The sequence below is a fragment of the Coffea arabica genome, chromosome 3e, assembly GCF_036785885.1.
Source record: "Coffea arabica cultivar ET-39 chromosome 3e, Coffea Arabica ET-39 HiFi, whole genome shotgun sequence".
NCBI lineage: Eukaryota > Viridiplantae > Streptophyta > Magnoliopsida > Gentianales > Rubiaceae > Coffea > Coffea arabica.
Window position 1 is genome coordinate 33606780 of NC_092315.1, and position 25916 is coordinate 33632695.

General features: G+C 39.9%; 1 protein-coding gene across 1 annotated transcript in view; it reads left to right on the forward strand.

The window, feature by feature from the left end:
* The first annotated feature begins 23993 nt into the window (after positions 1-23993).
* LOC140038471 (uncharacterized) overlaps positions 23994-25916 on the forward strand; it is a 38358-nt gene continuing 36435 nt past the window's right edge. The window contains exons 1-2 of the mRNA XM_072083836.1: positions 23994-24718; positions 24782-25665. Of these exons, the coding sequence (XP_071939937.1) occupies positions 23994-24718; positions 24782-25665 (1609 nt within the window). The remainder of the gene's footprint in view (positions 24719-24781; positions 25666-25916) is intronic.

Sequence of the window (25916 nt, forward strand, 5' to 3'; positions counted from 1 at the left end):
AAGGGCATAACAGCAAATTTGAAATGCCCGTACCTAGAATTGAAAGCAGTTTTAGACACATCTTCCTTTCGGATCAACAATTGGTAGTACCCCTGTCGGAGATCTAGCTTGAAAAAGACCACTGCACTTTGTAACTGGTCAAACAACTCATCAATATGGGGTAGTGGATATTTATTCTTAATGGTCATGTTATTCAATCCCCAGTAGTCTATACACAACCTCAAGATCCCGTCCTTCTTTTCGACAAAGAGAACGGGTGCCCCCTAAGGAGATCCACTCTCACGAATAAACTCTCGCTCTAACAGGTCTTGTAAATGCAATTTCAACTCCTTGAGTTCAGCAGGTACCATTCGATATGGGGTCTTAAAGATAGGTGACGTCCCCGGTAATGCTATCTCTCTTTCCGAAGGTAAATCTACTAATTCGTCAGAGAACACATCCGGATATTCACCCACTACTGACACATCTTCTATCTTCAACTTATCGGTGAGAGTGTTAATAAGGAAAGTTAGGAACCCTTGTGCCCCTTTACTTAGTAGTTTCCTAACTCGAATACCTGAAATCAATGCGGAGGAGGCTAAACTACCCCTCACATCTAACCTTAAGGTCGCCTCCCCCACTATACGAAATTTCGCTACTTTCCTCTTAAAGTCAAGTTGGGCATCATACCTAACTAGCCAGTCCATGCCCAATATCACATCATATCCCTTAATAGTCAAACTTATCAAATTCCCCAATAACTTTCTCTCTCCTACCCAGATTTCACAGTTTGCATATATTTTACTAGCAATCAAACACTAGTTCCCCGTAGGAGTACTCACTTCCAATTCATAGGGCAGGTGAACAGGGGTTATATCAATTCCACACATGAATTCGGGGTTAACAAACGAATGGGTGGTACCGGGGTCTATTAAAATCCTAACTAGACGGTGGAAGATAGGAATCGTACCTTCCACCACCTCTGCAGAATCTGGGACCGGACGTTGCTCGAGTGAGTACACCCGAGCAAGCACCTTCGATTTTGTCCTTTCCACCATCGACTGCCCCGAATTAGCCTTCGACGAGTGTGTAGTTCCTCTCGCCTCTCGAGGTTAGACAGGACAGTTGGCTATCTGATGCTCCGCACTCCTACAGCGTAAGCATTTCCTCTCCTTCCTCCAACAATTTTCCTCCGTTTGGTTGGGCTTGCCACAGAATCCACACGGCCCACGAGATACAGTAGCGGAACTCCCCTATGAGGCACCCTCTATTGGCCTCGTCTAGTTTGACCACCTCTTGACGGAGTCCCTCTCACCGTTCCTGGTAGCCTTCCTCCTCCGGCTCCCCTTCCAAACTTGGGAGGGGTACTCCTATCTCCCTGGGTAGAGCTACTTTCAGGGAATCTCCATTTTCTTACTTGGAAGTTCCGAACTTGAAGCCTTGCGTTCTCAGCTCGTAAAGCTTTATCCACTACGTCACTGAAAGTGTTAATCTGGGTCACGGCTAAATCTTTTTGGATTTCCACATTTAACCCCTGAATAAATCGTCGCACCCTTCTTTGTTCAGTCATAATGAGTTCAGGGGCAAATTTGGCTAATCGGGTAAACTGGCTCTCGTATTCAGCCACAGATTGGGTTCCTTGACGAAGTTGAATAAACTCGTCCTCCTTCTTTTCCTAGATCAAAGGCAAAAAATACTTTGCGTTGAACTCCCTCATGAAGTTCACCCATGTTCTCGGCGTTTGTTCTCTTTCCCACTTTATTCGAATCACAATCCACCAAGAACGGGCGTGTGACGACCCTGCTTCTCCCAAGGGCGAACCCAAGGGTATCGGCGGGCCGCCTGCCTGGCTCGCGCCAGGACTCAAAACTTAAAGCAATAAAAGCTAGGTAAACCAAAAGAGTTCTATATACAATATATATACAAGTCCAAAAAAGTTCTAATTACATCCTCCAAAATAGATATTCAGATTACTACATCACCAAATGCTAATCACCAAGTATATAAAGTAGACCCGATAAAAGGGTTTTATACAGGCCACCAAAACAAGAAATGACTTAAACGTCCAACTAAGACATGCACACTTAACTATACTAGTGTATGTGCCAAAGAGTTCCCCGTGTCGGACCTTGCTAAGGAAAATAAAGGAAAAGGAGTAAGCTATATGCTTAGTAAGTAACAGGAGTAAAAACGTAAATTGCACATAAATACGAACAATTACGCCGCAAAATGTCAAAATAAAAGTACAAAACAACAACACAAATGAAGGATACAGGTTGGCTCCAAAGCCAAATCGTATGCCACGTGTGATCTCCTGTCGACACTCCGTCGACCACAAATAATGGTCCGTAGAACTCCACTTGTACCCCCACCGTATGTAGACACCAAATTTTTAAATAATTTGTATGTTGCATCTAATTCATGATTTTTGTTTTAGATTGTCTGCATTTTAGTTGTTACCTTTTTTATTTGTCTTTTATTTGCTAATTATTTGTCATATTAATTTTGTTCACGTTTTAGTTTTAGTTTTAGTTTTAAGTTTTAACGTAAAATTTATGAAAAAAAAAGAGAAGAAAAAAAAAAAGAGGAAATTGATGAAAAATGGAAAATTGTGCTTTGTTGATTCTAGTTTATTTAGTTTCTATCCAATGTTAATTAAATTATTATTTTTTTTGTTGTTTTTGTTGTTTATTATCTATTTTTATTATCAGTTTTATTTAATTAATTTCAAAAAAAAAAAAATCAAAAAATCACAATTCCATTTCTGCCGGATCACATTTCCTTTCCCCTCTAAAACACTCAACCTCCCTCATCCGCGACTGGTCTTCCATTTTCAGCAACTCCAACATTCCACAACACCATTCCATTTCACTTCACCTCCTGCCTTGGTATCATCGACGAGAGGAAATCAGAGAGACAGCTGTGCGAGTTTCGGCCCTTGAACTGTCCGAGAGAGGGTGAGAGCAAGAGATAACCGTGCGAGCTTCATTACTTCCTCCATCACTCGAGAGCTGCCATTTCATTCTTCGCCTTCAACCAGCCGTGATCAATTCAATCACAATCACCACAGCTGCAATTACTGAACTCAGACCAACCATCCTCGCGCGCGTGAGCAAAGCCGAGAGTGAGTGTTCGAGGGAAAGAGCCGAGCTTTTATTTTCTTTTTTTTCCCTTTCTGTCGTAAGCTATAAAAAAAAAAGGAGAGACCTGCTATTCTAAATTCCTTCCATCCGTGAGCTAGTGAAGAGATTGAGGGCCGAACTTTCTCCATTCCAGTCATAAGCTTGAGCAAGGGAGAGGGAGAGTTGACGGGCTGCATTTCTGGATTGCCGAGAGGAAGGAAATAATTCAACGGCTAGTCGTGCGTGTTGAGCTCCAAGCTGAGGTAATTTCTGGACCTAGACCAGTTGGGTAGGGGTAGATGATGTTGATTATAAGCATGCATGTGAGAGTTGTGAGGTTGGATGAAGAATTAAGATTTAGGAAATCTGGTTGTGAGTGAAATTGAAGCTGCCGAGAGTTTGAGCTGGAATTTCAGCTTTAGTTGTTAATTTGTGATGATCTGAGTTTAATTGTGGGTTTAGCTAGTTAAAAACTGATAGATAGTTAATTATTTGGTGTTGCATGTGAATTGTATGGCCTGAAATTCGGTTGTATGGCTGGAAATTCTTATTGGAAGTTGTTTGACTGCTGAACCAATTTTCCAGCTTAGCCGATCGAGCTGTTTTGAAAATTGTATGGTATTTTAGTACGAAATCTACCGGAAAGCATTTGATCCTCACTTGGTTGTGTGTTTAGCTAACTAAATACTGGATGATTAATTAGCTGTGTGTAAACCAGAGATTTGAATGAAACCAAAAATCTGCTGCATGCAAGATCATCCGAGAATAGCCGAATGAATTTCTGGATTTGTGGATGTTTATAGTTGCTGTTCGAACTTGATCTGAACTAGAAATGATAGTAATTTCATTAAGTAGCCTTGCATGTTAGTTTTGGGTACTTAACACAATGATTCAACCGAGGTAAATTCGGATTTAAGACCAACCAAGTACCTGCTGGAAAATGCATATTCATTTTGCTGCACCAGAAATTTACGGTTGTGTTTTGCTATTTTCTTCCATTGTGGTTCCAAACTTTGCTGTTTTTGTTAGATAGTAATTCCAGCCTTGACCGAAAGTTGTAGTTTGTATGCATGAGAAGCTTAACAGGATTTTGAGCATGGGTTTGTGATTCGAAATGCTTGAGTGCAGCTTCCATGCGAACTGCCTAAGCTCAAAAGATTTGTTTGCTGAAGTTTCAAACCTTTGATGTTTTGCTAATTTTTCTGTTTGAATGAAGTTGCTAATTTTTCTGTTTGTCTGAATAAAGTTGCTAAGTTTTCTGTTTGTTGGGTCTGAATGAAATTGGTTGGTTTGGAAAATTTGATCACGGTTGTGATTAAGAAGCTTGAGCTTGAGAAGAAAGTGCAGCAGTCTTCGGTTGCTAGTGTATGTGAAGTAATTGCAGAAACTTGTTTCATGGCTATTGCATAGAACTTGCATGTTTTTTCCTTCTAAGTTTTCTACCTGTTGAGGTGATGGTAATGACATAGTTTGCAGCTTAGTTAAAGCTGTGTATGTGAACTTGAAATCTGATTTTTGGAAATAAGATGTGAGTTTGAGTTGGGTTTCGTTTGAGCAAGCATAAGAGAAAATGTTGCAGAAATAGATTTTCTTACGTGAGTTGCATGAGCTGCATGAAAAACCAAAAGAAAAATTGCACTTCGGCCCCCCAAGTCCCCTTTTGACTCACTATGGCCCAAGTAATTGGAATACTTAATCAATTTAATCCCTCAAGTTTCTCCTTGTTTCACTATGACCCAACCAATTGAATAATTTCATCAATTTGGTCCTTGGCAGCTTTAGTTTTTGCAATTTCATTGCTTGCTTTGCTTCAGTTTACTACTATGCTTTGTTTAAATTGCACTTCATTCATGACTTTAAGGGCTTTATGACCAAGCGAGCTTGTGTTTGCCAATTTTCTTAAATTTTCCCCAAATAAATTGGTACCTTGACCATTTCTTTTATTTTGGAGGATAAATAAGTGATTTCACTCCATTTAGAGCATCAATTCAAGGTGGCGGTATAATTTCTTTTATCCCTCTTTGTGTCTCTCCTATGTGACTCAATGTGCTAAGTGAATTGCATGTCTACTTTGCTTTCCTAGCTTTTCTTTAATTCCTTTTACTTATGTCATTTACTTTTTGTTTTCATTAAGTTATTCTTTTAATGGGGTATGTGTACACCTCTTGGCTTGTAATAGATAGGGCTGTGGCGAGCAATTTGGTCCATTTTCCCTTTCCCCTTGTGTTTTAGTTAGTGAATGTAATAGGTTCATTAGCTTGGTTGCATGCCTACGTGTTAAGTGTTAATTTGCGTTGTTAGGGCCTTGCATCTAGTCGAGCATGCTAAATGTTATGTGCTATGTGTTTATGAGTGTTTGACATGTCTACTCGCTTTTCATAGCCATGAATGAATGTGATGGATGAATGTACGTTTCCACTAGTCCAACGCTAGTCGGAATTCATAGAATGGGCTAGTCCAACGCTAGACTCTTAGGAATTTCCCCTCGTTAGTACATGTTTGCATGTTCATTACATGTCATGCATTTTTCTTAGTTTTATCATTTCGCATGCCCCTCTAATCCCTTCCCTCTCAATTTAGGTTTTGCATTTCATGCTAGTTTATAGGGGTTCATTTGCTTGAGAGTCCCCTTAAATATGGGATATAGACGAGTGTGGCTTTTTATAAGCCTTAGCACGCTTGTATTCCCTCTATAAAAGGGCAAATTGAGTCACGATTTAGGTCTCCCAGTACCCAATGTGCATGAATTCCCTAGGCTCATGCATTTTTAAATCCACTCTACCATTTTTTACCCTCATCACACTTTCATTTTTTCCTCCCATTTTTGCACACGAGCACCTTTGTGTTTCTTCACTTGCACACGAACACTTTTATCATCACTTGCACACATGCACTTCATATTATCATTTCACATACCGTACCTTGCCCACTCACGTGCACATTTTCCTTTACATTTTTATTGTTTATTATTACTTTTTCAAACTCATGTCCTCACATTGCATACATGCATTCCATTCATTTGCATCCCACTCGCATTATTCGTGACTTCTTCAAAGGATCGTTATTGGGCTTCACAATTAATGTGATTGGTACCACTCAACCTTTGAAGAGAAATTTCCCCCAATACCCCTAGGTCTAGGGTTTGCATTCATGTAGTGCATCCAAATGTAATAAATTCTTTGGTTAAAACAAGAAAATCTTTGATTAAATCATGCAACTAGCCTTGGCTAGGTCAAAGGGGTGCCTTGGATTTTATCCTTGCCTTCCCCTTTGTCAAATGTGACTCCCGAACCTTTTTCTTTGGTTTACGTAGACTAGGAGTCGTTTAAAAAGGGTTTCTCACTACTTTTTCCTATTTTTTTAAAAAATACATTTTTTAGGTGACTTGGTACACCTTAACTCATTACCAAGTGGCGACTCCGTATTTAGTTTTAAAAACCCTTTTTAAACTATAATTTTGGGTCAAATCGTCGCATTCTCAAACCCCCATTTAGACCCATTTTTCTTTTAAATCACAATTCATTTTCCAATCACAAATTGAATCGAAAAATACATTTTTAAATCATTTATTCATTTTATCAAAAAATGGGGCGCGACACCGTACACCTTATCACCCTCACTGGCCAGTCACCTCACAAACTTGCTCGAGTGAACGAAATTGAGCTTGGTTCACAAGCTCGGGTCACAAACTTGGTTCACATACTCGGTGAACCGGATTCATAAACTTGGTGACCTCAGACTAGGTTGGACTGATTTCGACCAAGTCCCGGCCGACTCGAATAGTCCATCCAGGTCTTGAGATCGGGCCTGTCGCGCCCCATTTTTTATAAATAAAAATAAATAAATAAAATAAATGGTTTAGATAGTGAATTTTTATTTGAAAAATGAATTTTGATTTACAAAGAAAATAAAGAAAAATATGGGTCTAAATGGGACTTTGAAATGCGACGATTCGACCCAAAATATAGTTTAAAAAGGGTTTTTTAAATGAGAAATGGAGTCGCCACTTGGTATAGAGTTAAGGTGTACCAAGTCACCTAAAAATGAATTTTTAAAGAAAAATAGGAGAAAACCCTTTTTAAACGACTCCAAGTCTACGTAAATCAAAGAAAAAGGTTCGGGAGTCACATTTGAACAGAGGGAAGGCAAGGACGAAGTCCAAGGCACCCTCTCAACCTAGCCAAGGCTAGTTGCGCGATTTAGTCAAGGATTTTCTTATTTTTAACCTAAAAATTTATTGCATTTGGATGAACTATATGAATGCAAAACCTAGATCTAATGATGAATCGAATGGGACAAATTTCTCTTAGAGGTTTGATTGGACTAAATCACATAAGTCGTGATAGCCAAGGATGAGCCCTCCAAGAGGTCACGAGTAATGCTAATGACGTAAGAAGGAGTGGAATGAATGTATGTAATGTGAAAACATGAGCTTGTGTGAAGTGAAAAAAGTAATAAAAAATAATGGTGTATAAGTGGGAGTGTGCAAATGAGTGTGCAATGTGAGGTGAGTAAAGTGATAGTATGAAGTGCGTGTGTGCACGTGATAGTATATAAAGTGCTAGTGGTAGAGTGAGAATGTGTAAGATAAAAGTTGTGTGAAGTGAGAATGTGGAAAAAAGGATAGAATATGAAGTAAAAATGCATGTGATAGTGGATAAATGAAATGCATGAATCCCAGAGGAGTGCAAGCAAGACGGGTACGGGGGACTAATGTTCGTGACTTAATTTTCCTTTTGGTTAGAAAAAGAATGAGCGTGCTAAGGCTATGTATAGCCAAACTCGTCCATCCCCCTTACCAAAAGAGTGACTCCCTAACCTATACAAGCAAATGAGCTAATGTGATCCTAAATGTGTAAGGGAAAGGGAGTGAAGGGTCATGCAAAAATGTAAAAATACTAAAAGGAATAAAAATGCATGAACATGAGATGAAGGCATGCGAATGTACTAGCGAGGGACGGTCCTATTGGATCTAGCATTGGACTAGTCCTTCACTAGCGCTCTCTCACAAGCATTGGACTTGTAAGGGCTCGAGGGGACAACCATGACTAGCATTGGACTAGCCACGGTTACGTGCATTTGCATCCATCATACACATATATAAGTAATGTGCATAATTAAAGCAAGTAGACATGTGAGCACGTAATTCACATAACACATAAGCATGCATATCTAGATGCCAAAACCTAAGAAAGCGATTAAACACATAGCGCCTAAGCATGCAAAACACATAAGGCAATTAAGGCCCTAACTATTACATTTTTAGGGGGAAAGGCCTACTACAATCTAAAAAGAGGAAACGGAATAATAAAAATAAAAATAAATAAAATAAACCTAACTATTACAACTTGGCATTTAAATGCCTCTTCAAATGATCAAAAATTGAACCAAAATTAAAGTGAAACTAAGCAACTAAAGAAATAAATAAAGTGAAAATGAAATAAACACTCAAAGTCATGCAATTGTACACATAAGACACATATACGCACGTAGAGTCAAATAAGGTAAAAAATAAAGGATAGAGTGTACCTCCCTCGAGTCGGGGCTCTAATGGGATGAAAATTACTTATTTACCTCCAAAAACAAAGAAAAGGTCAAGGCACCAATTTAATTTGAGACAATTAAAAAAAACATGCAAATACAAACTCACTTGATCATAAAGCTCTCAAAATCATGAATTAAGTGCAATTTAAACAAAGCATGGTAGTTAATTGAAGCAAACAAGCAATGAAAAGTTGTAAAATTAGAGCTGCCAAGGACCAAATTGAGGAAACTATTCAATTGGTTGGGTCATAGTAAAATAAAGAGAAAATTGAGGGATCAAACTGCAATTTTGGAAAGTTTTTCATGCATGCTACGAGGCTTTCTTTGCTCTTATTTCTGCAACTCAAGCTATGAAGCTATCCTTCTGCAATTTTTATCCATAAGCTTTCCGTAGCTCTTAAACACACCCAAATTCAATATGAGCTAAAGCAACAAGACAACCACCTAATCCTCTCACTTTGCCACATAAAACTTTAGATTTAAACACCAAAAGTCGGACAAAAGGGCATGCAAATCTGGACAGTTCATGGGTTTTCTTTCTGCTACTTTGAGATTTCAGCAATTTCATACGGCAAATAACCTCAAACCAGAAACAATCCCAAATTCTACATAAGCTTATCATCCAAAAACTTGGTAAACATGCAAGAGAAAGGCAATAGGGATGAACAAAACACATACAACAGCAAGAGATGCAGTAGACTACAAGCATCAGCAACGAAATGCTCCAACATGTGACTGAATGGAAATATGCAGCAAAGACGCAAGGAGAAAAACTCATGGCAGATATGCACACCGAATACCAAACCGAACACTACAGAACTCACAAGCTTCAAACAAGCCAAGACTTTAACAAGCAAAGGAAAGAAACAGGATCTGTTTGTCCACGCTGTTGCAACGAACCGAGAGTTTTAAGCTTGTTGCAGCAGATTTTTATGCGCAACTCTAAGCACAGAACTATTCTAAGACCAGGTAAACAGGCTCCTCAAAACATTCTTCCTAGTTTTCAGCATAAAATTCTAAGGCTGAAACACAAAATTCAGAAAGAAAGAGCGTGCAAAACTGGAAATAGAATTTCTGCAATTTCGCTGCTATGAGATTCATACCAAACCCAGGTAACAAAATCCAAGCAAAACATCAAGTTTTCAGACCAAAACATGAAGATTATGGAGCCCCAAGCATCAAGATTCAATCTTGGTTATCAAATTCGTGCCATAAAACCTGAACTGCCATCGCACAAGGTGAGCAGGAAAAGTGCAGCAAGAGAAAAGAGTAACGCAGGCTAGATTCAGATGAGTTTGGTCAAGATTTAAACTTGAATGGCAAGAGTCAAGTGAAACTACATCACCTTAAAAGCTTTGGGAAGTTGAGATGATGCTGTAAGCTTGAGGGGATAGGAGCTCAAATACCGCAGCTACAAGCAGATACGTTCGGCGCCGACGACACAAGAGCTGCGACTCCAGCAGGTTTAGGCTTCGATTCAAGGGCGTTCCAGCAGTTTTTCCCAAGAGCTTTGTATACAAAGATTCTTCCCCATACACCGGAGTTTATCCAGATCAATTAAGGTATCCCAGAAGAGATCTCTCCGATGGAGAAAATCGCATCGCAAGGTGACGGAAATCCAGCCTTTTCTAAAAGTTTGTGCCGAAAATTCTGTTTTCCTTCATTTCTTTCCCCAGATTTTTCTGCACTCTTCTCGTTTCTTCCTCACTTGGTTTTTCTTTCTTTCCTCAAACCCTCAGCCCGTAGCTACCTTTCTATCTCTCACTGCAGCTGCCGCACCAGATTTTCCAAAAATTCTCCCTCAGCCCTCGTTTATTTCTAGCCTTTTCTTGCTCGTCTGGTTTTCCCTTTTCCTCTGCCCAGAAAACCTCCTTGTTCCAGCCGTTAGCTCCTCCTTTCCATCCCTCTCTCACTTTCCTTTTTATCAGTTTCCGCCGCAACTCGCAGCTCTCTCGTTTCTTTCTTTCTCTTTCTGTTTTCCTGTCCGTCCGTCCTCTCTACACTTTTCTGGTTTCTAGTTCCTCTTCCCCGCAACCCCATAGCCTCTCTCAGATTTTTCTCGTTCGGCTCTCTCTCAGTTCTCTCTCTCCTTTTGCTTAGCCACCTCCTCTTTTTTCATCTGTTTGCTCTCCTGGTTATGGTTTCCGCCGCCAACCTTCCCTCTCCGCTCTCTTGCCGTATCCCTTTGCCTTTTATATGGGAACTTCAGGTCCCTAAAACCCTCAAAACTCATCTTGATGGCCCTAAATGATTCCAGCACCCGGCCCCCCTCCTAGCCATTGATTATGGTTTTGAATTGGAGCCCTTAGATGGCCTGTACTTACCTCATCTTAACGGAGCCAGAAAACGCAGTAATGAAAATAGGCCAAATGCTAGAAACCGCAGAAACTATCTTTTTTTTCTTTTTCCATTCATTTTTCTTCTTCTTTTTTTTTTCCTAAAAAATAAAGCAATAAAAATAAGATTCAAACAAATGAAATGCCCTGAAAATTTAATTTTGATTGATGGTTTTTTTTTCTCTCTTTTCCCTTTCTTTTTTCTGAAATTTAGTATGAAGACAAAAAATAAATAAATAAAAATAAGAAAATAAAAATAAATTAAAACAAAATAAAATAAAATAAAAACCCTAGAATTGAAACAAATAAAGCTATTAAATTAATTAAACAAATAAGGTTAAAAATTTGGTGTCTACAGGGCCCACAATTTCAACATTTTTCACGAACTCACGAAAGTCACCCCGAACTCCAAGTTCAAGGGGTTCAAACCCAAAATAATTCATTTAAACATGTCATGTATAAATATGCACGTAAATTAGGGTTTAGGTCGAGTGCGATGAAGTACACCCTCGCCTAGGTACCCTTTCATTCACCTTAAACACATAAGCAAGTTATATACAAAATGGCCCGAATACTTACTCAAAACACAAAAGTAGTACAAGAGCAGAAATCACTTCGTGCGTGTTAGCTAGTAGTAGGCCCCACCAGCTCCGCCTAACTCACCACGGTCTGAAATAGAAGATTGCATCACATTATATCACAAACGGCCACTAACATGCCCAAAACAAGCAAAACGGCAAAATCGGCACATGCAAGTGCGGAAACGGCAAAATGGACACACGCGCGCACGCGGAACGGCAAACGGAAACGGCCAAATCTGCCACCTCAAACCGTTTTTATCAAAAGTTAGGCTAGGAATATCGGATCAAGGTGGGTGAGACACCGTTTCGAAGCTACGAGGAAGGGCTACAACTTTTATTTAAACATCTCAACCCAGATCTCAATAGGTATTGGTCAAAAATGCACAAAATTGTTCCAGCCATTTCATTTTGGTTTACCAAACAGGCCCTGTTTGAAAGACCGTAACTCACGGCTCAGAAATCAGAATCAAGAAATTCCAGAGGCGTTAGAAAGCCCATCCATAAGGCTATAACTTTCATGTTTGGACTAAAAGGTGAATCAATACAGATCATGGAGGAAAATGGATCTAAACATTCCTGTCAGAACTGTCCAAATTCGAAGGCAGTTCTGACAACCGACCTTGTTTTGGTCATAACTGAAGCTACGGAACTCGGATTTGGATGAAATTTATACCGTTTCGAAGCTAAAACCAATATATACATTTCGTATGAAGAGGTCAACACCCAGTTCATACGTTATCAAAACGGACAGAACATGGTCAGAGGCTAAAACAAGAAATGCGGCAGAATTCTGAGTTTAGAATAGATGCCACTATTTTGGCCATAACTCAGGCTACAGAGATCCGTTTGACCTGAAATTTTGCAGGCATACTCAGGACATAAGAGGCTAAAACTTTCATGTTTTGAGAAACTTCTGAATCAATATGTAGTATCAAGAAAAATGGAGCTCAAGTTCAGGTGCTGGGCTGCCCGGCTTACCCGTTTTGCCGGTTTCAAATGTCGCAAACGCATGGTTCATTTCTATGGTTCTTATCCACAATTTCCAACCCAAGTCATGCCAAATAAACACACATATACTAACTTCTAAATGACCTACAAATGGTCCAAAACTTCCCCTCTAAGTCATTACAAAATTACCCAAAACTAACCATAATCTCTAACCTAACTTTATTGCATCACTAAACTTAATCTATCAACCTTCTAACCAAACCCTAACTCACTAAACATTAGCCAAGCTAAACTAACCTAAGGAAGCCTAGGGTTTCTTAACCCAAATCAGTTTTTACCATTCACTCACCAAACAAATGAAATAAATCATCAAACACAACCATTACAAGTTCAATAACACAAGATTAAGGCTAACCAACATGTTTAGCATGAAACCCTAATTAGAGTTCATATGGCCGAACCTGAAGGCCTCATTTTTCACTAAATTAATCCATAAAATCAAGTGATAAACATAAGAGACACCATAATCAATCACAACTAACAACCATTATCATCATTTCCACTAGCCCAAGCATCATAAACCACACTTAGCTTTGCATAGGAACTTTCTTACCTCAAGATGAAGGTTATATGATGACTAATGAACTCAACCCAACTCCAAGATGGATTCTTTATGCTTCAAGATGAAGATCTATAACAGAAATTTGGTTGAACTTTGCAAACTTCCCTTGGTTTCTCTCTTCCTTCTCCACGGCTCCACCTCTCTCTTGCTCTCTCTTGTTTTGTTTTGTTTTGTCTCAATAATGACTTAGGAAAGATATTTATCATTCAACCAATCAAATGAAAGCTTGTTTATTGCCTCTTAACCCTTACAACTTTATTTTCTCTTTCTTACTCATTTTCCCCCAAACATTGGATAATCTTTCAATTAACTCCATAGGTTATAACTTAATCTAATCTAAAACACTTAACCACACTTAATTGCTTCACTAATCACCTTCCTATCTTAATCACCTATACTTAAACATACTTTATCCCACATAAAAGCAATTAAATAACAACCTTTTTGTCAAGGGTGAAATTAGGGTTTTAAACCCAACTTAAACTTCTAATACATCATAACACTAAAGGTTTTGCTAGCTCAGGGTTTTCTAACTTTTAACCTCACTTAACCTATATAAAATGGATCAAATCCTATACTTACCTTTACCAAAACACACACTAACATAACTAATTTTAATCACCACTCGAGCTTATAATTAATACAAAAACTAGGGTTTCAATACTAACCCCAACTTAGGGTTTTCGAATGAGTCCCAAAACCTAATGTTACCGCACAAATAATGAATATAACCTAATATCAAACTTAAGAACGGACTGGGGCCTCACAGGGCGGCCCCTTCTAATTGAAAGATGGCAAAAGTAACCTGTCTCTCCTCTAAGTAGTGTAAGGCCGCAAAGATATCAACCATCTTCTCCAACCATCTCTTAGCCACATCTGGTCGGGCCCTCCTAGAAATTTCGGTGGGGAAAACTTTTGGAATCTTTCGAGGGCTTAATCCTCACTCTCTACATGATCCCCAGGGTTTCCACTGGCTGATTAGGGTTGTGGCCCTGGTGTTGCACCACGTGGGCCAGCAAGTCAGTCATTTGCTGCATAGCAGCAGCTATTTGGATATTGGGATCAACCCTAGGTTCAGGGTTTGGTCCAGACGAGGTTTTCCCAGTGCCCCTTTCAGACGTAGGTTGCCTACTCCCACATCCACGGCCTCATCCACTACGAGTGCCCTCCATGGGTTAGGTCAATCTAGGGTCGAGGCACACATAAAAGTTAAAGAGGCATATGGGCATAAGCATTTAAACATGAACAAATAACCAAAAATAACACCACACAAGACATGTATACACATAGAACATTTATACATGGAACACGTAACTGTTTCAAACAGTCATACAGAAGCAGTCAGTCAAGTACATACAAAAGTAATCCCATGAATCAAAAAGGGGTCCTCCAAAAGACAATATACAAAGCTAGGCCAAAAGCAGCTAACTAAGAGCTTTTCCTAACTATTCCCCTCATGGGATCAAAAGTTAGTTCAAAAGATTTCTAGCCTAGTTCCCTACTGAGCCCACAGACTCTCCCCTTTGGCTAGAACTAGAGGTACTCCCCTCTCCAGAAGTTCCCTCCTCAGAAGCCTCCGCTTGCGTATTGGCGCCAATCACTCCTTGGATTAACACCTCACACTCGTTAATAATACCGCCGGAATGGTCCCTAACTTCCCTAACCACGTTCGTAAGATGATTATTAACCCCTCGCAACTGCTCTCTAAGAGCATTCGTTCGCTCCTGCTCCAGGGCTATGTCCTTTCGAAGCTCCCCAATCCTATCCGCTTGCATCCTCATGATGCCTCTTAGCCTGAGTATCTCAATGTGATCCATGGTGGCGGCACGTCTAAGCCTCCTTCGCTCGCCTAGCACCGCCACGACCACATGGTCAACGTAAGAGTGGTTCCGGCAACGGTTACAACGACGGGCCCGACTGGCGGTATACCAAAGCCGGATCGGACCTCTCGGCCTTTCTTGATAATCGATCACATGAGGACGTCTCTGAGACGGTTCACCCCTGCCCTCTCCACTTGCTCCAGTCATAGCCTATAAGAATACCAAAAGTGTTCATGTCTTAGACAATGTAATCACACTTAACGGCACTTTAACACATTCCATATAGGTCCTAAGAAACGACATTCAAACTTGCTTAGGTCATTTCTAACCTAGGCTCTGATACCAACTGTGACAGCCTCACCTTCTCTTAGGGCGAACCAAAGGGGTTAGCGGATTGCCTACCCAACTCTCGCCAGGACTACGAAGCTTATCACACTCAGAATACATATTCGCATCGATATAATAGCATTCGAACACTGCAACGGTCACGAAAATCGAAAAATGAAGACAAAGCCGCGGATGAATAGTGTCGGCCACGTCACTATCCGGCCAGAATCTGGCCGGATTGCTCTGGCTAGATTCTGGCCAGAGGCCAAAACCTCAAATTTTTTCCATTTCCCCTGCATATCCGGTCTCGTATCCGGCCAGACCTTGGCCGGATTCTTGGCCGGATTTGGTGAACAGTGACTTCACCAAAACTTTTCTTTCCTCGCTCGATTCCCGTACTCGCACAAATCCAAACTAAACACAAGTAACATGAATCCACCAATATAGCAAGTGCGTACCAAAGCAATATATAACATATACAAGTAAGGAAACACTTTTATACATCCCTGCATTCCAAGTTTTACAACTCAAAAGGGATCATAGAATCCAAATACATTTAGGGTTTTTCATAATGGAGGAGCTATACAAAAAAAGAATGTCTAACTAGCTCAACTCACCTCAAAACATTGTTCCAAAAGTTGTTCCTGTAAGGAAAACAAAAGTAACGTGGGTGAGCTTACGCTCGTGAGATACCACGAAGACACACAAGTATAAACATACTTCACTATAATTAACCAAGGCACATAAGATAGTAAACCAATATGAAAGGATACAATTGGCTCTCAAGAGCACTTTCCACTTGCCGCACTTGATCTCATATTCGTTGACACTTCGTCAACCTTTGAAGAAAGGGACAAGACCGTAGATCCCACTATACACCACATTCCTTCCACTAAACATTCCCCTTGCTGGGCCCGAACACCTCACAGTAACAGAGGGGCGATACTCGAGTATACCACAGGGTCGAGGGAACAACATTCCACTCGACTAACAGTAACCTCACAGTTGGTTATCGAATCGCCCAGGCCCTTACCGGCTCGACTCGAATAACAACCAATGGGGTATGAGCTCAGATATGACAGTTAAGTCATCGGTCATAGTCCCAAACGGCGCTAAATCATGCACAAATATAGTTTCGCAGATAAATAGTAACAGTCATACAGATAAGAGAACGAGAGCGATGAAGTATACTCTCGTCCCAGTCAGGTCAACCAAGTTCACATAACAAGGACAAACAATCATTTAAGCAATAAACCATATAAGGGTACACTCACCGAGTCAAATAAGCAAGTTCACAAGTTTGCTTCAGACGTAGGCCCCGGATCACTGGCACGACCTATAATAAGCAAGAAACCACCATTGAGACTCGAACACAAGTCAAACTACTATAATGAGTTACTAGTATAATATAACTAAAAGTAAAATGGAGTGACAGTGGGTGTTAGGTATGAACAACCTCAAAACCTCTTCAATTCTACCCAAAATCACTCCCAACTCAAGATTACTAAATCTCCCTAACATTGGACAGCATTTCCCCTTTAATTTCACATGTCCAACCTATCATTCATCACCAATGTTCACACAAAACGATCATGAGAGCAAACACAGTTGGTAGGCTAGTCAAAACACCTTACTAGGGTCACAATACCCTTAAATTTCAAACAATACAAACTTATGAGCAAACCATAGAAAAGCCCCAAATATATAAAACCCTAAAACTGGAATTTTCCGCTAAAAGCTGAAATTTCTGCAACAAACCACCATTGACATATAGAGGCCCTATATTGCTCAATATAAGGCTATCATTCCATTGCTAACTATAATATACTATATAAAATAGAAAAATCCTCAATAAATAGGAAAATTGCACAACTCAACCATAATTCATGAAACAATCCACAAGATGACATTCTTCACCACTAGAATCCCTTAATTGATCATTATTATCATCAAAGAGGAGATGTCATGACAACTCACCTTATCAACTACAAGAAGCAAGGTAGCTAGTGATTCTTCTTCACAAATGGCTCCACCAAGGACCTTAAACTAGCTTATCAACTTACTTTTGTTGAGGAATTTGGAATTTGAATGGTAGGTTTGCAAGATTGGAGCAAGAAATGAAGAACAAAAGTTGGAAGCTCTTCTCTCTTTTCTCTCTATGATGTAGGGCTAAGAGGAGAAAAATGGAGATGATTTTGTGGGTCAAAATTGATTTAGGAAAGGTAATATAACTCTAGTCAAAGTCCAACATCTAATGGGAGATCGACAAGTGGCAATTCTTGTGTTTATCTCATCCTACTACTTACCAAGGGTTACTTATCTAGATAACCTCTAATTAGCTCATAATACCATGTAATATAATCTCTATATACAAAACTTCTCCAAATTACCCACATTTATCGTACTTATCGCCCTAGTGGGTCCTACCTCCACCGTACACCACCATTACCACAGAAAATAACTTATTTTGGAAAAAAATGATTTAAAAAAAATCGTATTTTCTCACAAAACCCCTAGAAAATTCATATACTAAAGAAAATATTAAAAATATGCACAAAGGAACAAAATAAATGCCTAGAAAAATAAGAAAAAATTCGGAATCTCACAAGTTGAACTGAAAGGGATTATGGAAAAGCCTACTTGATGGCTCTTTGGATTGTATTTTGTCTAGACATCCTTTTGGGTAGTTGTATATTTTGGAAAGTGGATGTATCTTGAACTTGTGATGTAAGATTGAATATTTATGTATGGAAATGACTTCGTGCCTTTATTCCGATTTCATTGTTAGTATTGTACTTTAAGTTTCAACTGAAATTGTACTGAGTCCTGGCGAGAGTTGGGCAGACGTCCTGCTGATACCCTTTGGTTCGCCTTAGGAAGATGTGGGGGCGTCACAAACATTCCACTATATCATGCAAAACTCACTAATTAACCATCATAAACCAAGATTAAGAGTTTCTATCCAAACTTTAGCAAGATTAAGTACAAGAAAAGAAAAGGAAACCATAATATCTCACCAAGGCTGCTTGCAAGAGAAAACCACAACCTTTCATTCCAAAACTTTACCACACAAAGCTTCCTAAGTTCCCAAGTGAGAGTTTAATCGGTTTAGATTTTGGATTCAAGTTAAACTAAACCAATGTGAGAACCTGAAAAATGCTTATATAAATAATATTTCGTATGTCTTTCACACCCTTTTTATTCTTTCTAATCTCTAATACTACTTTTACTTGTTCGCAATTAAGTACGTAAATCATGGTTATGCGGAAAGTTATACAATTTCCAAAATAAAGAATTCTTTGGTTCCGCTAATCTAAGTTAAGACTCGTAGAGCTAGGTTAAATTCTCTTTTCATACTAGCATAAAATGTTAGATTTTTTATATATTGGTCAAACTTGATTTTAATAGATTAATTCATAAAACAAGAATGTTAAATGCTAGATTTTTATTACAAGGTCAAACTTGATTTTAATAAGTAATTAATAAAATAAGAATGTCAGGAACCTTTATACTAAATCATAATCGGCGTATATTCGATATAACAGTTTAAGTATTCTAACGTATAAGTAGGCTTTCAAATCACACTTGGGGATTATTGTTGGAATTAAGATTAGAATTGAGAGTTTAGTCGAGGTTAGGGAGCAAGGTGAAATGACCAAAGTGCCCTTCACAATTTCACAAAACCTCCATTCCACCACAACCTCACCATGCACGGCCAAACACTCCCTCTTACAGCCTTCCACTGCCGCCCCAATTAGCCAACCACAACTTCACCAATTCTACAAGCAAACCAAATCCTACACTCCACCAATTCTGCCCACAAACATCTCCATAACCACGGCACCACTTCATTCATTCCACTTCACATATCAAACCACAGCTGCACCTCACCTTCATTGTAGCATCCGAGAGCAAGTGAGTGAGAGCTGCTCCTCGTGAGTATCGACCTAAGGAAGAAGCCGCGAGCTGCAACTCCATTTCGTTCCTGCCCGGTCCGTAAGCTGAGGGAGGAGATCAGGGAACCATCAACTCCATTTGCACCCAACTTCACGGCTGCAACATCACCAGCTTCCACCTCCATCAGTTGAAGCCACTACACCAAGCCAGAATCATCAAACCTGCCGTGTGTGTGAGAGCCGAGAGGGAGCAGAGATTTTTTTCAGAATTTCATGTGTGAACTAGCTTGCTGTGAGGTAAATTCTCTGGAATAAATATGGATGATCAGAGGTGGCTTAAGCTAGCTGTGGCCTTGCATGTGTTAATTTGTGTAATCAAATGATGAAACCAAAGCTGTGGAAAATTCTGTTTTGGGCAAACCATTTCTGCCGAGAAGCTGATTGAGCAATGCAGCTTAATTTGTGTTTTTCGGTGATAATTTGAACTCTTAAATGTCTTTAGTTTGGGTAAAACTTGATGATGAATACCATGCATGTTGGTTTGAGCCTTCGGATGATGTGAGTATAGCATGAAGAATTCTGTTTTGGGGTTAAACATCTCAGCCGAGTAGCTGGATTAGACGCGTAACATTAATTCTGATTTCCTGCGACAATTTGAGGTAGATTAAGTGTTTAACTAATCAATTACAATAAGGAAAAGTTAGCTAGGGACATGCATGCTGAGGTTAAGCACTCGAATGGAATTTTTTTTTTTTTTTGAACAAGAATTTCTGCTATGTGTAAATGTTGAAATTGCCGTGAGCTTGCTTGGATTATTACAGCCTAAATTGGTTTTAATTTTGTGGTTTAAGCCTATAATTATAATTAGATAGCTAATAACAAGTAATTAGGCCCTGCATGTAGCCAATTAGTTCGTTAAAATAGAGAAATAAAATTAAGAGGGCAACCTGCCTCAATGCAAGATCATCCGAGCCCAAGCAGGAAAAATTCTGGAAATTGTGATGTTAATAATGATAGTTTGAACTCGAATTTTGATATGGAAATGATTACTTACTAGCTAAGAGTTTAAACGCTGAACTTGAGTACCGAACACCATATTAAAACCAAGGGAAAGTTTGAACTAAAGCAGATTGGATGCTGGAAAGTTTTGGAAGCCGTATGATGAACTCGAATTTTTCAGATTTCTTTTGGGAAGTTTAAATTGGTTTCTGGAAATTATTGTGCTTTTCCCTTGGATTACAATGTTTTAGAAATACCTAAGAGTGGATTAATTGCGTGGTATAAGTAGTTTAGCAATGAATATTTGTATACTAGATGATGGAACAAAAAAAAAATGTTAGTGTATAATTGCTGGAATTTTTGGTTGTGATAGCCGAAAATTGAGTTGGAAAATTTCTTGGTTTTTGGAAATTTCCCCTGAAGCATGAAGGATGTAAATGCCTGGAATATGTTGTTTGGGAGTCTTTAAGAAATGTAAGGATGGTTCGAATAAAACATGTTGGCGGTTAAAAGAGAAAAAGGGAGTTTTTTCATAAGTGGAAAATGAAATTCCAGATTTTTGGATTCCACTGACCAGTCCCAGTAAAATGTATATATCTTGATGTAGGAAAATTCGTTTAAGGTGCCGTCAGTGGCATTTGAAACTAGAATCATAGACCTTTGTCTTGTAGAAATTTCGTATTTTTCCTCTATGTGTACTGCTGCCTGTGAATTTTTTTAAAGTGGACTGTTTTGGTTGAATATCCTATTTCCTGGGGAAACTGGATTTGGATTTGGATTGAGATTCTTGCTTACTTGTGGTTTAAATTCCTGATTAAATTGTGGTTGGAAGTGATTGATGAGGTCAAGGGCTAATGATTGATGAAGCCTTTGGCCATTAGCATGATTTTACAAGTATTACCGGATGTTGGAAGTTAAATTTCTGGAATGCCTTGAAGGCCTTACTTTTATTTTATTTGCTTATGTTGGGTTGCTGAAACCAAGTGCTAATGATTGATGAAGCCTTGGTTGACTATTTTATGTTATTCGGAAATGCAATTGTTGAAAGCTAAGGCTAATGATTGACGAAGCCTTAGTAACGTGCTATGTGATTTTTGCCATATTTGGATATATATATTGCGTTTTCAAAATGGAATCGGAGCGGGGAAAATTGTATAGATCTTACGAACTCGAGTAGCTGCGTTCGAAAATTTACCAAAAAAAAAAAATATTCTTCAGCTAGCATTATATTATAAAGCTCTATATCTAGCATTTTGCCTAAAACTTTCCAATTCAAAAATTTCCTTTCACGCAAACTAGCCTTGTTAAGCTCTAGAAATTAAGTTATATAGCTTTCGGAAACCCTAAGTTATAGTTTAATTCTTTTCCTTCCCTAAGCTTTGCACTTGGATAGCCAACTATATGAAAGTTTCAAAATACAAGTTTTACCAACTTTAGCGAAAAGCTTGGGATACTTGCTCGGCAAGAAACCCTACCCTAGGGGAAAATAGTTTTTACATATAAGTTTTATAAAAGCCGTAGTTTAGAGAAATACTCAAAGTAACCTTCCAACTTTGTTTTGAGAAGTTTGTTGACTTGTTTCTAGTAAGTAATACTGGTTACCATCTCTAAGTATAAAAGTAAGAAACACTTTTACTACTTTTACTGAGCTTCAATCTAAATAGATTTTTGGAAATTCCTTGAGGAAGTAACTAGTAATAAATTAAATAAACTCGTTTACGAATAAGTTAAAAACTGCATAGAAACTTATAGTTTCAAAATTTGATTTCTAGGATTTCTCGAGGACACGGATTTCGACTCCCAACCCGTTATCTGAACTCCACTCTTGGTGAGTGTCCCTGCCTGTTCTTTTCCTACTTGAATTAAGTGCTTTCTTGACTCGATATGTGATAAATTGCAAAGAAATGAGTTTTGATCCATCGAAGTGAGCAGTGTGTACTTTATCGCACTAGCCGTTCGAGTGGTGACATGTGTGAACCATTTCCTAATAAATCCTTGAATCTAAATGTAGTTAGTCGTTGGGTGAATCCCTCGACATCTGAATCTAACTACAAAAACCTTGAATCTAAATGTAGTTAGTCGTTGGGTGAATCCCTCGACATCTGAATCTAACTACAAAACCTTGAATCTAAATGTAGTGAGTCGTTGGGTGAATCCCTCGACATCTGAATCGAACTACAATAAAGTCGTTGGGTGAATCCCTCGACAATTTTTATTACGGGTATATCTCGAGTATACTGCGTCGGTAGACGAAGTACGGGCCCGGAGTAGAGGTATGAATGGTGACGGGTTAGGATTAAAATGAGTGGATCTACATGGACTATAAGTAGTGAGAGTTGACGGAGGGTCAACTACGAAGAACGGTGTTCAAGCGAGGAAAATGGCTCCTGAGAGCCCCTGTATCCTACCTTGTGTTGTTACACGCTTTCTTAATTGTTTAGCCTGTTTAAATGACTACTCGTTGTTTGAATTATGTGACTGCATGTTTTGGGGCACCACTGAGCTTTAGCTCACCCCGCGTTTATTTGTTTTCCTTACAGGATGGGAAGGTTGAAAGTATTTGCGTAGTTTGTATTTCTTATGGTTGAACTTGAATAATTTGATTGTAACTTGCGGATTGTATCGGATTGTAATCTAAGTATTGTACTTTTCATTTTGGATTGCCACTTGAAGCTGGAAAAGTGTAATCTCTAATTCGAATACTTGGTTTGTAAGTTTGTTTTGGGATCTATGTGTGTATCTATCCGGTTTGGTGCGATTTTGTACTTTGGTACGTAGCGTAGGTCGTTTAGGAGCACCGTTTGGTTATTTTTATCTGTGCTATCTCTGAAGTTAATGTGGCTTTAAGGATAATCCTTTTCTGGAAAAGTTGTTTTGTAATAGTTTAGGTTAATCATCGGAAGGTTTTAAGTTAGAATGCTTGCGTGAGTCCTGGCGAGAGCTGGGCAGGCGGCCCGCCAACCCTTTGGTTCGCCTTAGGGGAAAGTGGGGTCGCCACAGGTGGTATCAGAGCCTAGGTTAGAAAACTACTTGAGCGATAAACTACACAAGTTAGGAAACCCGATTTATTTAAGAGTAAGAATTGAGACCCTTAGATTTGTTTTAAGTGATGCGGATGTAATTAGCTATTTGAGCTCTAACCTCTAAGTTTAATTCTTTTGCAGGTATGGAGAATGGTAATGGACATGCTAATGGTAATGGGGCGCCTAATGGTCACATAGAGCCTCTTAGGTCCATCTCTTACAGACCACGAGGTGGAGGAGCCCAGATACGTTATACCCCAGCTGATAGGCACCCTCGGTGCCAGTGTAGGGCTATGTATGCCTACCCCAATGAGCTAGTACTATCCTTGGATGATGAGCGCCGCCATCTGAGGGACGCTAACTTCACCATGACCCAGGATGTAGAGGAGCTGAGTATCATGGTAGATACCCAGTTCGACCGCATAGCCGACTTGGAGGTTAGGCTAACTGCTGAGCATCATTTGCTGGAACTATACTGGATACGTAGGGTTGGAATAGGGGGACATTAGCTAGGTCATCAAGTTTGTCTAGGTGGATGACTTGTTTTGAGGCACCATATCCCTAATTTTTGTTTAAGGGATTGTTTGTATGTATTTTTGCTAATTATGTGCCTTACTTTTGGGAATGTCCCAACCTATTATTTGTATGACTTTATTCGGAAATATATGTTAAGTGTTTTACTTACTTTTCTTCCTTTCCATATCGATTTTACTTCCTAAAGGAAATGTTAACAGGCCTAAATAAATAATTCTACGCCTAATCGTTTGACCCCTCCATAATAGGCATAACTTAGACCATGGATCGCCAAGTGGTAGGAAAGGGCCGCGGAAGACCCACTAGACAACACCCGGAAGCGGGTAGAGATAGAGAGCCCGAGGTCAATCCTGACCAAAGGCAAGAGGGTGGGGCCGGAGACGGAGTGGCCACCGCTATCAATCGTATCACTGACGTCCTAGAGCGCTTGACTGAACACCAAGCTGCTGGACCAGTGCGCCATCCAGGAGGCCCAGCCGATTCTGACGACCGGGCACTGGAGAGGTTTCTAAAGTTCGAACCTCCTAAGTTCTACGGAGGACCTGAACCTGAGATAGCTGAGGGATGGTGGGAGAGAATCTCTGACATCTTCGCAGCTTTGAACTACCCAGAGGAGCGGCAGGTAACTTTTGCCGCATTTCAGTTTGAGGGAGCTGCTCGCTCCTGGTGGAATCTGGTTAGGACTAACTGGGACATGAATCGTACTCCAAGGACTTGGGCAAACTTCACAAGGGAGTTCAATGCCAAATTCCTCCCACCGCTCATCCAAGAAAAGAGGGAGGATGATTTCATAAAATGTAAGCAGGGGGCGATGAGCGTCGCCGAGTATGAAGTCCAGTTTACCAAGCTATCTCGATTTGCTCCTGAATTGGTAGCCACGGAGCAAAGGAGAGTCAGAAGGTTTGTACAGGGTTTGAATGTGGAGCTACAGGAAAGTTTAGCTGCTATAAGGATAGATACCTTCGCTGAGGCTGTTGAAAGAGCGCAGTGAGTTGAAGTAGCCAGAGCTCAGGTGAAGTCTTTTCAGTCCAAGAAAATATTTGCTCCTAGCAGTAGTCGGGAGCCGACTTTTGGAAATGCTCCACCAGCCAAAGTGGGCCGAGGAACTAGTGGAGTGTATAGTTCTGGTGCACCACGAGGCGCCCAAGCAAGAGGAAATGGGGCCAGGAGTGCAGGAGGACGAAATAATGGAGCTAGAGGGGGACCAATTGGAAGAGGACAACCTAGGAATCGGCCGCAAGAGGGTCGAGCAATAGTTCCTCAAGCAACATGTGCTTATTGCAAGAAATCTGGTCATTCTATGGATAGTTGCTGGAAGAAGCAAGGAAGGTGCTTGAGATGCGGAAGTAGTGAGCACCAAATCTCTGGATGTCCAAAGATGCAGGAAGAGACTCCTCAGAACGCTAGACCAAACAATTCTGGAGGGAGCCGACCAACAGTTCCTGCCCGAGTGTATGCCTTAGGGGACCAACCTGTACCCGACTCCTCGGAGGTAGTGGAAGGTACACTCCTGATTTTTCACCGACTAGCTAAAGTATTGATTGACCCTGGGGCAACCCATTCTTTCGTTAATCCATCTTTTATGTCTGGAATAGATGTGCAACCAGTTAAATTACCCTTTGATCTTGAAGTTAGGACACCCATGGGTAATAAGAATGTAATCACTAACTTGGCTTATAAGGATTGTGAATTCTGGATTGGAGAGCATAGGATGCTAGTGGATTTGATTAGTCTGGATATAAAAGGTTACGATGTTATTATAGGAATGGATTTTCTAGGTCACTATCATGCTAAACTTGACTGTCGAGCAAAAGTGGTGGAATTTTGTATACCTGGTGAAGCAACCCTGAGGTTAGATGTTAAGGGTAGGTTAGCATCTTCTGCTATGATCTCAGGAATTCGAGCAAGGAAAATGTTGTCTAAAGGAGCGCAAGGTTTCTTAGCTTTCTTGATAAACACTCCGAGTGATCAAGTGAAGTTGGAGGATGTACCAGTGGTACGAGAGTTTCCGGATGTTTTCCCTGAAGAGCTTACGACTCTACCACAAGAAAGGGAAGTGGAATTTAAGATTGACTTGGTGCCTGGAACGGCTCCAATTTCCAAGACCCCGTATCGAATGGCTCCCGCCGAGCTAAAAGAATTGAAAATCCAATTGCAAGATCTGTTGGAGAAAGGTTTTGTGAAG